Genomic DNA, 17,221 nt, shown 5'->3' on the forward strand with positions numbered 1-17,221 from the left:
CAAGCCCTGCTCCCTCAACATCTCCTCGATCATCTTTTAGCCCTCCACCAGACTTACTCCAGTTTGTTAATGCTTTTCTTGTGTGGAGAGGTACAGTCAAAACTGAACTCAGTACTGCTGATCAGCCTCAGAACTGCTGAATGAAAGGGACCAGTAATATCCCTTGACTGGCTGCTTACAATCCTGCTAGTACAACCCCATATGCTCTTGGCGTTCCATGATATGAGCACACTGCTGACTTATAAAAGCTCAACCTGTTGTAGTCCACCATGACACCTCCCAACCGCCCCCCCCCCCCCCCCCTCCCCCCCACCCCCCCCCCCCCCCGCCTTTTCCACATGGCTCCTCTCCATCCTCCAGCCCCTCCTGTTGCATGGGATTACTCTGCCAGACATCGCATTTGCTTCTGTTGAACTTCCCAAGGTCTCTGTCAACCTGTTCCTCCAGATCGTTGAGGTGTCCCTCACCCTGCTCCCCACCATATCCCTGCTCACTGCCGGGTGGATGGAGTAGATGACCTTTAAAGGTCCCTTCCAACTCAAACCATTCTGTGATGCTATATTCACCGCTCCCCAATGCATGTCAATCACACCCATGGTCTGGGTACATTCCGCCCCATCAGGCAGCTCTTTTAAGAAGGCATCACACAGCACTGGCCCAAGATCAAACCCCAGAGGAAGACAGGACAATGGACCAATGGATAAACACATTAAATTCATAATCCTAAAAACATCCAGAAATTCAATACCTGGTTCTTATTTTGCAAGCTGTTACAGTGCACTGGGTTGCTGGAGTTCACTTCTTTTAGCCTCTGGAGCAGATTCTCCACCAAAGTATCCCGGTCCTTCAGCTCAATGAACTGAAAGGCTGTCTTGCTCCTTATGCTAACAATGATGGGGTTAGGGAGAAGGCTTGTGTCCTCCATCTTCTCTATACTGATTACCTTTTCCAGAAACATTACAGAAAACATGTTATGCACCATATCCACTTACAGATCTTCAAATATTCTACATGTACCAAAATGTACAAACACATATGCACACATGCTTTAAACATAGTTACTAGAATCATAGAATGGTTTGGGTTGGAAGGGACCTCAAATATCATCTAGTTCCAACCCCCTGCCATGGGCAGGGACGCTTTTCACTAGACCAGGTTGCTCAAAGCCCCGTGCAGCCTGGCCTTGCACACTGCCAGGGATGGGGCAGCCAAAGCACCTCCGGGCAACCTGTGCCAGTGTCTCACTATCCTCATAGTGAAGAATTTCTTCCTAATGTCAAATCTAATTCCATCCTCTTTCAATTTAAAGCTGTCACTACATGCCCTTCTAAAAAGTCCCTCTCGAGATTTGTTGTAGGCTCCCTTTAGGTATTGGAAGACTGTTACAAGGTCTCCAGGTTTCCTTGATCAGACACATCCTACCACTTGAAGCTCATGGTCTCTTTAGAAGCTCAATGCAAGCACCAAAAAAAGTATCCCAGCTACCTTGTTTTGGTTTTGTTTTTTCTTTAAATGACTTTGTGGCCCACTTCTGGAGAATGGGCTGAGGGGCAAGATGAGAAAAGAGAGTATGATTAAAACAAGATTTGAAAAAGCATCAACTTGATCACATTCTGGGGGATGGAGGAAGAAAATTGCTTTCACGCTTTTGGAGATGGGGGAAAACAGTTGTTTTGTTGTTTCTGATTAAGCATGTAACACTGTTCTCTTACTGCTTTGTTTCTGTAACAGTGGAAAGTAAGTTGCTACAGTTAGAATATCATTTGGATGTTACTCTGTTATTAGTTGAGGATGAAAGGAAAGCTTTAATTAAGAGATCATAACAGCCTTGTATCCACAGCAGATCAGGCAGGTGTTTGCTGACAGCTTCCTTCTCCTTTTCCACTCCTACCACCTTCCCATGCACTCTTCCTCCATTTAAATAAGTCTCTGATTTCATGTAAATTTGGCAGCTCATCACTGCATCCAGAACATCCCCTTTTTCCCTCTGCCCTACAGTTTGCAAAGTATCTACAGGTTTGCTAGAGTTTGCCTATGGAGGGGTAGCTTCAACACTTCAAGTGTTGATCCCAGACAAGGATGCTTTTATAATGCCAGAATGGGCCCAAGCTGAAGTCTCCATCACATTAAGCTGGATGTATATGTTGGTGGAGCTGGGAGACCCTGTTTGAGTCTTGGACCGAGCACATTGCTTTTACAGTGCTCTGTCCAGCTGCATTAACTGCCTGTACTTCGCTTTGAGGATCATGTTGAATCACCCGTATTTTTAGGAACTCATGCCCTAATGAACCCCAGAACAACCTGTACAACAATCCTGTAGGCAAGATATACACAAGCATCCTACTCTTCTTCATCAAACGATAGTTTGCAGATAAGTCAGGTAACAGTGGATGCTTACAGCAGAAAAGGGCAGATAAGGACCTTAAATGAAACAAACAACTCTACCTCTCTAAGTGGGATGATAACATTGCAGCATCCATTTTCTTTGCTGGCAAAACAGATATAACTGTCTGAAGTATACATCCTTCCTGCTGTGTGACAGCGACTAAATGGCGTCCAGAGAGAACAGTCTACAACTTCATGCAGCTTCTCCTTCCTGGGCAATCTGAAGAAGGCTCGAAAGAATTCATTCTGTGCTCTGGCTTCAAGATCCCTTAAGAGAAAAGAGTGAGAGTGAATTACAAGACCCCAAAAGCCAGGACATCCAGTGGAAGCTTTGCTTTTCTTGTTAGCCTCACCAAGAGCAAGGGATACAGAATAAAAGCACCATGCACAGCAATCATCACTGCCTATGTGAACACACTGATAAAAGACTGACTTTGAAATACAACAAAGAATCATTATCGATACTTGCTTGTTTAACAATAAGGTCAAAAGCAACTACTGCAGTGACTAGGAAAGGAAAGGACACTAATTTCAATTAGCTGGTTTGTTAGAGTCTTATTAATTATTATTTAACCATGCATTTTCTATGGCTGCTGTATGACTTTCCAGCCTCAGAGTTACAGATTTCAATGCCCAGGAGATAACAAAATTTTTCATCTGATGAGTGTACACTGAGCAACAGAGATGAGCTTTATGTTCCTTGCTTCCCTTCCCAAGAGCATTACAAACATCACCCCAGGGATTTGCACCTGCATCCGAAAGTAATCCATTTGCTCAATGAGTAATTCCAGTGTCATCAGTAATAAAAGAGTTAATGATGGTGGTATTTACAATCATCAAATCCTTGAACTGCACAGGTATCAGCCTTTTACAGCCCCCAGAACAGCTGCAAAATGCAGAATGGTTTCAGGTCACTTAAAAGACTCAGCTGGGAATAACAGCACCAGTTACATTCAATTTGGACTTGGCTTCCTCCCACCCGTCCGCATTTACACGGAGAGAAAAAGTTTAAATAAATTAAGCTTTCATTACTGAGCTATGCTTATACAGGCTTGGCTTTGGGGATTTTTTTTTTTCCCTCCTCCTTCTTTAATGGAGAAGTCTGCAGTAATTCAAAGATCTATTCAATTACATTATAAACAGGCCACGGCTATCAGCTCACAGATAGCAGCTCCAGAAACATTAGGAATTGAATTCTATCATTTTCTTTACTACAAGCAAATTTTTCCAAACATGATTCACCTTGGGGGAATTAAAAATAAAAAAAATAAAAAAAAAGATTAAAAAAAGCTTGACTTTGTTCCATTGAAAGAATTTTAAGCGTGGGCTGAAGTACAACAGGGAGTGGTACCTTGGTGTAAATCCCCTCTCCACTCCTTCGCTAGCCCTCCTCTTCTGTAGATAATTCCCCCTTACCCCAGCCCTGCTGTTTAAAAATAAGTTGAGACAGAGGAAGCCTCTGCTTCAGTAAGTAAATCGTTTGGTTTGGGGTTTTTTTATTTCAGTTTAATCCACAGAGAAATCTAAAGCCATGTGAAACAGGGAGGAAGACATTCCAGAACAAACTGAGACCTGCGAGGGGAGGATCTGTAGCTGTGACCAACAGAAAAGACAGAACATGCTCAACCAGCATTCGGCTGCTGTTTCCTTCTCAAGCATTATCTTCCTTAATAACATTATCCAAGGAAAACAGACGAATAGTCTCCTGTTTTTCACACACAACAAAGAAAAACCCTCTTTGTGAAGGAAGACAAAAAGGTTGCTCCCGAGTTAAAATTCCATAGCGAGAGCAACTCTGATAAGTGCCCGCAGCGATCTGCTATTGTGACAAAGCTGGATCAGGATATGCCTCCTAGTTAACTCACCACTAAAATATTTTCCATTTCTGCACAGCACAGATGAACGCTGCTGATAGCATCTGCAGTCAGGTCCGGGTAGAGCTGTGCTCTCCTGCTATTGTGCTAAGGTAAGACCCTCCCTGCATCTTTCAGTTGCAACAATTTCTATACCTTTATGTGAAAAGAGGCATTATATGGAAGAGTGTGACCTCTGTGGAGGCAGAGATTGTCTGTCATTTAGGAGGTGACTGTTTCTAATGCTCAAAAATCAGCAGTTTCTGGGTTATCAGGATCTTGCTGCAACTTCTGGGGCTGCAGGCTCCAGGTGCAGGGCTTTTCAGGCAAGAACCCACAGGTTTTTAAGATGAAGAATAAATTTCCCGTATGTAAAACTAAGTAAATCCACCAAGCACTGCACCTACCCTGTACCGCGGGAAGGCTGCCAACCCTAACATCCCTGGAACTGCCTGTCCCCCGGTGATTCATGACACAGGGTCACACAGGGCCACCGCAGAGACCACACCACAGCCAGGGCTGCACAGAGGCAAGTGCTGAAACAGGGGCCAGCTGATGCAAGGGATCCCAGAAAGAAAATATGGTAGCATGGGGATGGAATGCTGTCAGCACCTTCCACTGTGGGCTCAAACAAGAGGTTTTACTAGAAAGGGGCACGCCATGAAAATATTTCCTGTTAGGCAGGCAGATTCTAGGGTTTAAAGCAATTGCTTCCCTTCATAAACACAGCCAAACAAAGTTAGAGCTGGTTAAAAAAAAATCCAAATCAAACAACAACATATAACTCAAAACCACAAATGAAATTAGCTCCTAAAACAAGACAGGCAATTGTTTAAACACGATACAGCAAAGATGCAGCAACTGGCCGATATCACCAGGTCCCACAGCTTCCATGTTGAGTTTTACAATACCTCCAACACCAAACAGTAATGCAACCTTCCTACCTGTGCTCAACCTGGCTGAAATTTTCACTTCTAACTTACCAATTTCCATTTTGGTTTGGTTTTTAAGTAACACAGGCACCAGAAGAATAGAAGACAAAGAGATGCAATTGCCTTGTTCCCTACTTTTTGGAAAACTCAGCAATTCTTTTGAAGCACAGTTCTCAACTTGCATGTTATGGGATCCTGGACTGCCTCCAACTCGAGCACTTCAAAGTGAAGGGCAAGTCTGAACTGTGATAACTCCCTGTGTGTGACCCCTACATTACCTTTCAAGAGTTTTAAATTAAAGGAAATAACACACAAGACTAACAAAATGCCTAAAAGTATCAGCACACTTAAAATTATGTCCTTACTGTCAAATGTTTTTCTCTGCTTCAGGTCTAACAGAAGTCAACCTGGCAAGATTTTAGCTCTGCTGAGTCACTTGCTGCCTATCTAAAATCTTAGCAGACTGATTGACCTCTTGCTTTTAGAAACCAATTACTAGACTCTTCTTGCTATTCAGACTCCAGAAAGTCACAGATTTTGGAAATAACACATCCAATTACCTACGTCTTGTTTACTGGCAGAAATGCCAAATTCGTGTGGCAAGAAAGGCTCCTTGTAAGCAAGCCAGAAGTTAGCTGAGAAGAGCCAACACGGACTTGCCAGGAGACATGTAAACTGAATATCATTCCCTTATGTCGCAGGAGCACTTGACTTCTAGATGGAGGAGATGCAATGGATGTTTTAGCCAAAATTTATGAAAATCTTGTTTATTTCCTAATGTAACAAATAAAACTGGATTAAAGTGAAAATTGTTGTACCAAGCCAGTTGAAAAAGAGTACCCTAAAAAGCAGGCCTCGAAGGCTCCCTGCTGAATTGGAAGACTCAGGAGGTCTAGCTTCTGTTCATCATCTTCATCAGCAATCTGCACAATGGATCAAGAGATTGTTGTTATTAAACTTGCACAGATCATGAGACTCATAGAGGCTAATGAGCAGAAGAACAGGATCAGATTCAAATTTATATTCATAAACTTTACGGATGGTGTGGAAATAAAGCATTACATGTACTTTCAGCTGTACATCGTAAGCTGTATAAATGCAGTATGGAGACCATCTCCACCGGCAGCCATTCAGCAAAGAGAAAAGACCTGGGGTTACACAGGATCACAAGTCGAACATAAGCCAACAGCCTTGTGCTCATAGGAGACAAAGGAGCACTGTGATGGGCTGCAGAAGTGCATGGCCACCAAGATGCAAAACAGCAGTCCTGGAGATCATAGAATCACAGAATACCAGGTTGGAAGGGACCTCAAGGATCACCTGGTCCACCCTTTCTTGCCAAAGCATGAGCTAGACTAGATATCCAGCCAAATGTTAAGTGTCCAGTGTTGCTGTGGAGGTGGTTGTGCTGCTCCTGCCCTGTTCAGCATCGGCAAGGCATCTGGGGCAATCCTGTATTGCCTGCATGCACCCCATGCCTGCAGCCACATAGGAAAAGTGATGAATGTCCAGAAAACAGCAAGCAGAAGGGATGAAATCAGGACTGATAAGAAAAACCTGGCTTAACTAGGGCAGTGCAGTTTAAACATGACAGGATAATACAAATACGCAAATGGTTGCTCTAAAAAAAGAGAGAACACCTGAACTCCTAAATAGTACTGGGTAGGACAAGAAGTAACAGACTCAAAAAGCAGCATGAAAGATTCAAGTTGGACTTCAGAAAGACTTTTCAGTGATAGGACAGTGAAGTACTGGCATGGATCCTGATATTTCCATTACTGGAAATCCTTAAAAACAGGTTAGGCAATCATCTGTCAGGAGTGATACAGTCCAAACCCTGCCCTGGAGGTTTTTAAAAGACATGTAGATGTGGTGCTTAGGGACATGGTTTATTGATGGACTTGGCAGTTATCTGAGTTAACTGGGTTAACTGGGTTAACTGTTGGACTCAATGACCTTAAAGGTCTTTTCCAACCCAAACAATTCTATGATTTTGTTGGGCAGATGGAATGAAAGCAAGTTCTTTCTAGTTACATCCTCATTGTTGTTCAAGGTTTACAGCGTTCTCAGATTCCTTCTCTGAAGGAATTAGTAAGACTGAAGTGACATCTATGACTCAGGATACTTTAGATAGTTTCTTTTCAGCTTAGATAAATGTTAAAAACCCTCTTTGCCTTCATATGAAGAAAAGCCATCCTCTCTGGCAATTCACAGTTAGACATGAAGAAAAGAAACCAAAGGGATTAGAGCCTGGAGAAACCTATCATACTTTTGAAACTTTTCTGGCACCAGCAATAAAGCTTTTAAATTTTGGTTTCTGCTCAGGCCAATTTCCTCACTGCATTTGAGGAATGTAATGGATATTCTTGCATCCTGAAAGAGATGGAAATAAGAAGCAGAAGAAAGCTACAGCAGAGATTTTAGTGACTTTCCTATTAAAAAAGAAAAAAACCATTACCGTAGGTTTCCAGTAAAATTGAATGGCACATAAATTTGTAATTATCAAACACAATGGCACAAATGGCATTCGTAATTATCAAACATCTCAGCTTTACTTTCTTTTTTATGGCAATTAACTCAATTGTCATTAATCTCTTTGTAATCCATTGTACCAAGCCTTATCCTCTTGCTAAGCCGTATGAAAACTTGTTTGACTCTGGCCACCATACAATTTGTGTCACAGACTGTTGGCCTAATCCCATTTCTAATGGTCAGCAGGATGACCCCAAGAACCTCAGGAACTGCAGAAAAGGTTTCTGGTTTTCAGGATGTAGAATGTGCAGACCAAAACAGTATTAAAAGTGCATTTTTCAAAAATAAATATACCAAGACGAGCCTCTTGCAAACAAAAGCCTAACAAACAAAAGCATTCTACAGCAGCTTCATTAATTTGACACAGCTGGAATAGTTCTAATGATGTGCGGATTACTGCTTCCATTTTGATAGACTACTGTTTGCTTCCAAATCATGCGCAAGAATTAACAAAGACAACTATCGGGGAAAATGTCAAGAGGAAAATAGTTGTTCTTGTAGTACTAAAATGGCTTCAGAAAAGAAAGTGGCAACAAAAACTTCACACACGCAAAAAAGTTCAACACCCCCAAAACATGTCAGCATCAAAAACCAGTTTATCCACTATTCAAATTACAGTCTTGCTTAATCACGTTACATTAAAGTGGTTGCTGAAGTGTGACAAAGGGCACCAGAAACAGCAACTTATCCAACCACCACCTAATTCATGCAGAGGAAATGGGATTTTGGCATCTTCTATGTTTCCATGTTTTCCCTTCTGCCATCTCAAGCTACAGCACGTCAGCACAGGTTAGAGAACACCTTGCTCAGGAAGTATACAGTAAATATATTTTTACCCTTCCTTTTCCTCTGCCCCCCCTAACTTCTTTGAGTTGGAAGGAAGGTGAGGAGAAAACCTGTTGGAATAGATGTGTGGGATGGTTTCTGTTGCTTGTTCGCCAATAGTCATACACCTTTTCAAAAATGCCACAAAGTACTTAAAGGTTGATTCCCTGAGAGCCTCCTCATTATAGCATATTACTAAGCTCACACTTTTCTTTGCAACAGTAATTTTAGTTTCTTTTCATTAGTTAAAGTACATATCCTGCATTTCCTGGGCCAAAAGCCTACAATGCTAGCAACATCCAGTTTACATGTACATTGTAAAAACAACAGTAGCTCTTGTGTTTAAAGGAACCATGGCTATGAAGAAACAAAAACCCTGAAAAGAAGCTTATGGCTGCTCACCACTGTATCACCTCAAATGAATTCTTTGACTACATCATGGATATTCCTTATCGTGTGTACATATGAAATTGCAGAGAAAGTACATTTTAGTCTTTTAAACTCCATCATGAAACCTTGCAGAACTGTTTGGCCAGGATGTACACCCAACACCACTGCAAAAATGCCCCTTGGAAACAATAAAATGGCTACTGAACATGTCTCTGGATTTTTGGGAAACAATACCATGCATTCTGTATGTTTTAGCCAGGAAATAACACGTGGGTGATTCCCTTCATGCCTCTGGCAGCAGGGGAGGAAGGAAGAGCAGCCAAGGGTGTGATTCAGTAGGGAATAAGCACTACACTCACACCCCATTCAGAAAAGAAGTATTTTAATCCAGCACCTCAACCCTGATGCCCCAGGCAAGTTCCAGTTTGGGCTCTTCCATCCTGCCCACTCTAAATTCCTCTGGGCAGTTTCCCTTCCCCTTTCCCACAACAGCAAATAAAACATACAGTTGTGTGTTGTGTTATTAGCAGACAAATAGTTATCAATCTTCTACCTGAAACCCAGTGCATTTCTGTAGTGGGAGAGGAATGAATGCAGAGATGCATTTCGGAGACACACAGGGTAGAGCTGACAATAGCATATTAATCTGTTGCAACTGCCTGCAGGGTTTTTAAATCCAATAACTGCTTGCTAAGTCAGCTATAGCAATCACATTAGTGGGAAATTCCATGTTTCAGATACAATCAAAAGCAACAATTTTGCAGAACTGATGGCACCAGGAAAGCCTACACATTGCCAAAATTATAAACAAAATAATGATGCTCTTCATGGAAGATGGAAAATATCCCTTGCTGCAATCTACCCTTCTACGGGGAATGGTACTTTTAAAACAACCAACCAACCAGTGATGTTTAAGGGAAGACTATAAAACTTGCACATAAGTTAAAATGCACCTATTGGATAAACCATAATACATTATAAAATCTCTTTTGCACCCAATGAAGTAAAGCTTTGAAATGCTACCCAGCTAACACAGCAAACCACAAAGCTCACCACTGAACCTCTGCTCAGACAACAGTTTAGCTCTTTACCTCTTGGTAATCTGAGTAGGATCCTGCAGGCCTGGATCCAGTTCAAAGATCTCATTATCCAGTAGCCTTCGGAGTGTCACATCTGCCAGTTGCTCCATGATCCTGAAAGCCTCAGTGATATTGAGGAACGTGGAGAAGTCGCGCTCTTTATTTGGGGTGGTGACGCGGACTGTGTCGGTCATGAAGACGTTGGAGGTTCTTTCCAGCTTCTGGACCTCAACCCAAGGAATGACAAGTTTCACTGATCGGAGAAAAAAGGCAAAAGTGAGGTGGAAACTCTGCTTACATTTTTCAGATTTGTGAAACCTTTGGCAAATTAGAAATGAAATGCAAACTTTTCCGAAGAGGAGAAAGACCCGTTTTTGCAGACAAAGTCCAAGCAAAAGCTGAAATGCCTGTTACTACTCTACATTCTTTCTCTTCCACTCCAAAAGACTGTCTTTTTCAGAATCTCTCCCTCAAAATTTTACCTATTTTCATATGAAGTGCTGGACAGGGGAGTTCTGCCTTTGCAGAATACCTGCCATATGCTGCACTCCTAACTCCTTTACGAGTCATTTCTGCAGCCTGCTTCATTACTAACAGAAGAAACAGTTCATTTCAAGAGCATGAAGGTAACAGGGAAAGGCTTTGTAATCTCCTAGAAATAAAACTGTAGGCAGGTGGAAAACAAATAAAGCTAACTTCTGTACACAAGGAAGCTTTTGCACATGGACATTTTTATAAAGTTTAATCACTACTATAAACAGGGTGTTCAAAAAAAAAAAGCTGCCTAGGCTTTGGGATCTTCCCATTTTGGATACTTTTTACTGAAAAGGTGCACAGCCAAGTTTGTCCTAAACATTAACTGTAGTCAGACTTATTTATAGAAAAGAAAAAGTGTAGGACACTGTTCTCTATACTTAAACACCGCTGAGTCATATAAATACAAATGGTAAAAAGAATCAGCTTATTTTAGATAACCACTGCAGGATGTTACTTGCCTCTCTCATACGAATCTCTGGGTTGAAATTAGGCTGAAAGGACTTTAAAATAGATTAAATTTCTTCTTAACAACTGTTGGAAGCTTCCCAGGATTCTCTGTGCCAATAACATCAAGAATACACCCCCTAACATCCCTAGCAAGTCTCCTGATGCCAATAAAACAATAAGAAAGGCAGTAATAACAAACATTGTCATATATATATGACACTTATCCATGATCATTAATTACCTACGGAGCTACCCTCAGCAAGTTTTCCGTACTACGTGAACCACAGCTGTCAAGATTATTTGCAGATTACATTTTTTCTTACTTAAATAAAGCACAGCTGCGTCAACACGCATAAACTGTTGCGAATGGTCATAAAATCATCTGTACCGGCACAGCCGAGGGAAGAAAGATTAAATAGCGCCATAGCAATAGCACTATTGTTCGAGCAGGTCAGCATCACATAGGCTCTACAGTGTTGGTTACAGTGACAGCACAGCAGACTGTAAGGGGCCCAAACTACTGATGAAAGGTACAAAGCCTTCAAAGTTTTAGAAAAACACAAGTTTAATTATAAAATATGAAGAAACCTTGGCACGCTCTTTCAAGAAATGTGGTGTTCTAAGCCTCTGAAATCCTGCAAATACTTCAAGGCTGACATAAAAGGGGACTTGTGCAGGAAAAAATGTTCCATGGTGTTTATGCTCACATAAGCTGTAAGTTAATTTTATGAGAAGTCAAAAACAAGTTCCAATATTGCATTCCAGGTCATTTCAACATTAAATAAAACAAGGGGAAGGGGACAGACTTGCCAGAAGCATAAGACTTAATGCTTTGCCTGTAAACAGATTTCAGTCTAAAATCTGGGGGAATTTTTACGAAGTTAAAACACTTTTAAGAAATAATTTTATTGCAACCCATATATTGTTTTTTCTTTCCTATGCTGTATTGAAGAATGCAATAAATGTGATTTCTTAGCAGTATGTTCAGGAGCTGATTTAACCAGATTTAATTTCTGATTGCTACCTGAAAAAAAAAAGATGACAAGGAATCACTCGTTCTACATATAATCAGCATCAGCTTCTCTAATAGTAACAATCAGAACTATAGTAAATCTGGATTATTCAATGTAATACAAGTATTTTATAAATGTGACAAAACACTAGCTTTGAAACAGCAGTCATTTGCTTTATCAGAATGGAGGAAATGGAAAGCATGTCAACATATAAAGCTTCCCACTGAGCTGTGGAAGTCTATTAAAAATAAAAAAAAATCCAGGTTTTTATTTAGGGTTTCCATGCAAGTGCATGTGAACACAAAGGTAATGCAACTGCCTGCAACAGAGAATGAGCAGTCTATTTTCCACGGTCAAAATGAAAAGATGCAAACGTGTAGTTGTTTGGGGGGGGGTTGTATTTTCATATTGAAATATTATTAAAAGAAATGAGAAGCGATTTCTTCTTAAATAAAATAGCTTGATGTTGTACTTCCAATATCATTTAACAACCTGTGGTATTGCATAAACAGTATTTTTGGAACGATATAAAGGGTTTCTCTCTCTCTCCCTCCTCTTTCTCCCATTATCTGTCATTATTAAGTATTGGTTTTGCTTTGTGTGCTTTTGCAGACTGGATATATCAGATTTAATGAGAGAAAGCCTGCACGAAGAAATTATTGAGAAAGGATATTATTTAATACTAACCAGAAAACAAGGAGATTAAACAAGAACTCTGGTGTCTAGTATGTATCAAGAGACTCTATTCCAGTCTTCCCAGCAAAACTCAACTTTTGTTTTTATAACGAATAACAAACATTTTAAACCTTACTCTGCCACCTTTTGCAGATACAACAAAATAATTGGCCTGAAATAATACAAGGGGGAAAAAGGACCTCTAACTCTAAGAATGCCTTTGTATGTTTCAAGTCTTAGCAATTACCAATTACTATCTTTCTTCTCTTTAATGTACTTTATTCTTGAATCTACAGTTTTATTTGACTAGTCATCCCAATATTAAATCCAGACAGTAAATGGTAATGTTCCTGCTATATTTATAGCAGTTTAGGTTTATATTACTGTCCTTGCTGAAGTTCCAGCAGGATACACAGGGCTTAAAACATGCAATTCATGCACAATCTTACTAAACAAAGAAATGCTATAGACTTTAAATGGCTACATTCCTTTTTACCATCTAATATCTATTCTGACAGGCTTTTCATAACCACATGAGCCTTCCTCTGTAAAGGAACACTATGATCAAAGTCTTACAGCTTGCTGAACTGTCTGAAGGTCTTAAAAACCCCAGGACACGCTCTTTGTGACCTTCCTGTACTGCTATTCAGAAGCACAAAGGAATCCCTAAATTGCTGTTGTTTTCCCTTAAAACCTCTGAATTTTCACCTGGCTCTCCAGGACACAGCCCTGTTACGTTTCCTGGGCTATTTTCAGGCAGGCAGCTGGCCCCACCAGCCCTTCCCATGCTGCCCGGCAGCAACGACTCTGCTTCCTTGCCTGTGGGAGGGACCTGTCTTCACTCACCATTTTTGGCACTAAAAGTCTCTATTTCAGAATCTGTAGAGATCTTTACGTTTTAAGGCTGCTTCACCATGGCGAGAAAAAGAACCAGATAGCAGCTGTGCCTGCATGCCTCGTTTTTATTACAGGCTTCTTACTAAAATATAAACATGAAGGCTGAAGTGAATAATAAATTAAACAGGATCTTTCAGCTGAACAACAGAAAAAGCCCCAGAAACTAAATTTCAGAGGTGAGATAGGCTTTTCATAAAAATCCTTGCTATTCTTGCCCTTAAACATATTTATACCTCTCCCCAGCATTAGATTTCTTACACATTATCACTTACATTCTTTGCCCAGGAAGAAGGAGTAAAAGCAGAGGTGATTGATACTCAAATAAAGCCAGCCTTGCCGAGGAACTTTTCCTTTCCAACAGCAACAGGAATAATAGGTGATCAACTTCTCTGCTTCAGGGAAATTAAATCTGGATTCAAATTTCACCAGGGCTTCTCGGAACTTCTCAGGGTCTTCCTCCTGCTCCGCGAGCTTGCTGCTCGTTTCCTCTGCAATCAGCGCCTGAGTCCACAATGAGATAATGTATCAGGATAAAGCTATGGCATTCACGCTCGAGCAAGCTGCTACAGGCTTACCCATTCAAACTTTAGTAACACAACTCTTTCTTACAATGAAGCTCAAGTTGATTTGCAGTTGTCACAAATAGAGAAATGTCTGTGGTGTTTGCATCTCTCACACATCCTGAATGCTTCCAAATCAAGATTTCTAGGGCCTTTTTTTTTTTTACTGTAACTTTTTCAATGACTTTGGCAGAAACATCTGTTCACAATTTCACTGTGGCTTATGATTGCTGTTATTTGAGGTATACAGAGCAAAGGTAGAGTAACAACCATGCATACTGATCAGTACTATTTTTCTATGAAGAGGCAAAGCAGTGACATCTGTCAGTAACTTGTAACATGCTTGGAACCATCAAAAACATGGTTTCAAGAATATCTACATAAATATAATTAAGTGTTCAGAATTTTAATAGCGGTATTACAACAAAGAAGTTGAGTGTCTTTCAGACAAATAATCTGTACATTACAGCACCTGGTATAATTTGCAATTACCAAGCAGTCCTACTATGTCAAAAGCCTGGAGAAAGGCAGGGGGTCCAAAGCCTGGATTTAACAGTAACTAATGAAACCTGAAGAATTTTAAGTATGTGCTGTGCTAGGTAACAGGCTGCCACAGCATTACCAAGAGAGGTTAATTGTATTTGAGCCTTTCAATGTCCCTAGACAAAGGGTTCTTTTAAATAAAGCAGGATAAACACTAAGATTTGCACGATGTTTTGCCTCTCCGTCCCCTTCTTCCCCAGCTTCAGAGCCCTCTGAGATGACAGGAGCAGGGTTGAAACTGACCAAAACCATTATGTTCCTACAGATTTTCCAGACCAATAAAAAGGAGGTATGGGAGAAGAGCACCTCACTAAAACTCTTAGCAAGGAAAACCTTGCACCAGAGCCTGAGGTACAGTGGTCACCAGAAAACCTTGACCCCCACCAGCCATCACTGTGCTCCTCTTGTAGCTCCTCAGGACACCAAGCTTTCCGAGTTTTACTGCACATGCCATCATTATTTTAAATCTGGTCACCAAATTCCTTTACTTCTGAAATTCTTTAGGCTTCCAAAAGGATGCTCATTTCTGCAAGCCTATGTGTCCAGCCATCACCCTCACTACAGTGCTTGGGATGACTCCCATATCCTGCAAAGCCACCATCAGCTTCCATGCCAGATCCATATGATGCAGGTGACATTGCACAAAAGCCTTGTCCCCTGTCCCTGTGCTGTGGGGACTGTGTGATTAAACCATGACAGGAGGAAAAGCTGAGATACAGGAAGGGAAGGTAGAAACATTATTTAACATAAAGTTTTGAAGAAACGGAGGAACTGAAAACAGATGCTGAAGAAAGCTCAGCTGCACATCACAGGGAAGAGAAGAACAGTGAAGCTGGAAAGGGATGGGTGGAATAAAGATTAAATTAGGTACTTCAGTTTTGAGACATTTCCAAGGAAATGTGGTAAAGATGCTGGCCAGGTGCAAGTGCCACACGGAAAACCGATAAATCATTTTTATAAGTACAAAACCAGATATGAATGACAACAACTTCATGGCATTATTTCTAATAAACCACATGTAATCACATAGGGAAGAGTGAAAGTAAGACAGTTGCCTTACCTTCACTTTCCCTTTGACAAAACTAACAATATCTTCTTTATTGTCAAACACAGATAAAGTATGGAGCAAGTTTTGTTCCAGCCATTCCCAGTGCTGGTTTATCTCCTCTGCAGTGGCACCTAGAAAAGCAAAAAGTAATTTATTGAAATTCATCCTATAAAATAAAATTGAAAGGAAGAAAAGAAAGCAATGGAACACAGTATTTCATAAATCCATTATGAGAAACAGCTTTCAACCTCAAAATTCTTGGTAGCAAACAGGTCAAAAGGTCTCATTCACAGCGTTATAGTCAGAGAAAAACAAAAACCTCATTGTTTTACAGAATTAGTCTTAGTGCTTTTAGTCTTATCTTCTCAAACACTCTCAGCCAGAAAATACTGCATTAAAAGTTGAAGCAGAAAAAACAGGAGAACTTCATCCTGAGCTGCCAGATTGCAGCTTATTCTGACATGACGTTCCTTAAGCAGACACTGGAAACCTTTGATTTACGTCCTGTTCCCAAAAAGTTCCTGATCTTCCTTTCTCCCTCCCTTGGTGTGCACATGCATACACACACACACACACGCACACCCCTTGAGAGGAATATACATGGTCATAATCCGCATCCTATTTGACAAGCTCTCTAAAGTACCTAAACATAAAAGAGTTTGGTTCAGCAACACCTAAAGGGGCTCAAGAGCAGTTTGGGGAAGAAATACAGTGAACACAAAATCTTGGACAAATACAGACTTTCAAATCTTTAAGGCTTCCTTCTCTAAGGATTTATTTGAGGGTTTTGCTGCTGTTGTTTTAAATTTAATGTGTTCACACTAACTTCAGAAATAATATTTGAGTCACCACCTATTTGCTTTGGCTCTTTCTGGTTTAAACTGAACTGTCACTGCACAATATGGTGACAGAAGAGTCAGACCAAGACAGGCAACATACAGGACAATCTGGCCCCTCCAGATCTTAGCGGAGATCAAACAGTATAGGTGAAAAAGTAAAGGCAACAAAAGTTGCTTTTCCTAATGCGTTCCTAGTGGAAGGAATGAGAGACTTACAAATCACAGATTAATATAATAATAAAATTATTATTCAATAATCTCAAATAGAAGTTCCATTTTCTCAAGATTTTATTTGTGTGTACAAATAAAATCTCTTAGAGATGCAACATGTTGCCTCACAACAAAAAAAATTATATATTTAGCTAAGGATTTTCCACTTTCCCCTGCTCTGTTTTCCACGCAGAATGCCAACTGGCAGGGAAACTTTCCAAGCTTTAACTTCCTTGACAGGAAGATCTTGTGATGGAACTTCATAAATATTATTAATCAAGGTCAAACAAAAAAAAATCGTGAAAGAAGAGACACTTAGATACCCTTTAGGTAAAGTAAACAAACTGCATCGCTGGCTAAGAACACCAGAAATACAGTAATTTTATACTAAAATGGCTGCACAAAGCAAATACTGAATTGAATATTTATTTCTGAGCAACCTAAAAGATACCAGTC

General features: G+C 40.5%; 1 protein-coding gene across 1 annotated transcript in view; it reads right to left on the reverse strand.

Annotated features, from left to right (window-relative positions):
- TBC1D8 (TBC1 domain family, member 8 (with GRAM domain)) overlaps window positions 1-17,221 on the reverse strand; it is a gene marked incomplete at its 5' end in the record, with an annotated part of 35,419 nt that overhangs the window by 15,317 nt on the left and 2,881 nt on the right. Inside the window, 5 exons of the mRNA XM_010016698.1 lie at window positions 749-943; window positions 2,446-2,653; window positions 10,009-10,249; window positions 13,838-14,066; window positions 15,729-15,847. Of these exons, the coding sequence (XP_010015000.1) occupies window positions 749-943; window positions 2,446-2,653; window positions 10,009-10,249; window positions 13,838-14,066; window positions 15,729-15,847 (992 nt within the window). The remainder of the gene's footprint in view (window positions 1-748; window positions 944-2,445; window positions 2,654-10,008; window positions 10,250-13,837; window positions 14,067-15,728; window positions 15,848-17,221) is intronic.

This window comes from Nestor notabilis, unplaced genomic scaffold (assembly GCF_000696875.1).
Source record: "Nestor notabilis isolate BGI_N333 unplaced genomic scaffold, ASM69687v1 scaffold2796, whole genome shotgun sequence".
Classification (NCBI taxonomy): domain Eukaryota; kingdom Metazoa; phylum Chordata; class Aves; order Psittaciformes; family Psittacidae; genus Nestor; species Nestor notabilis.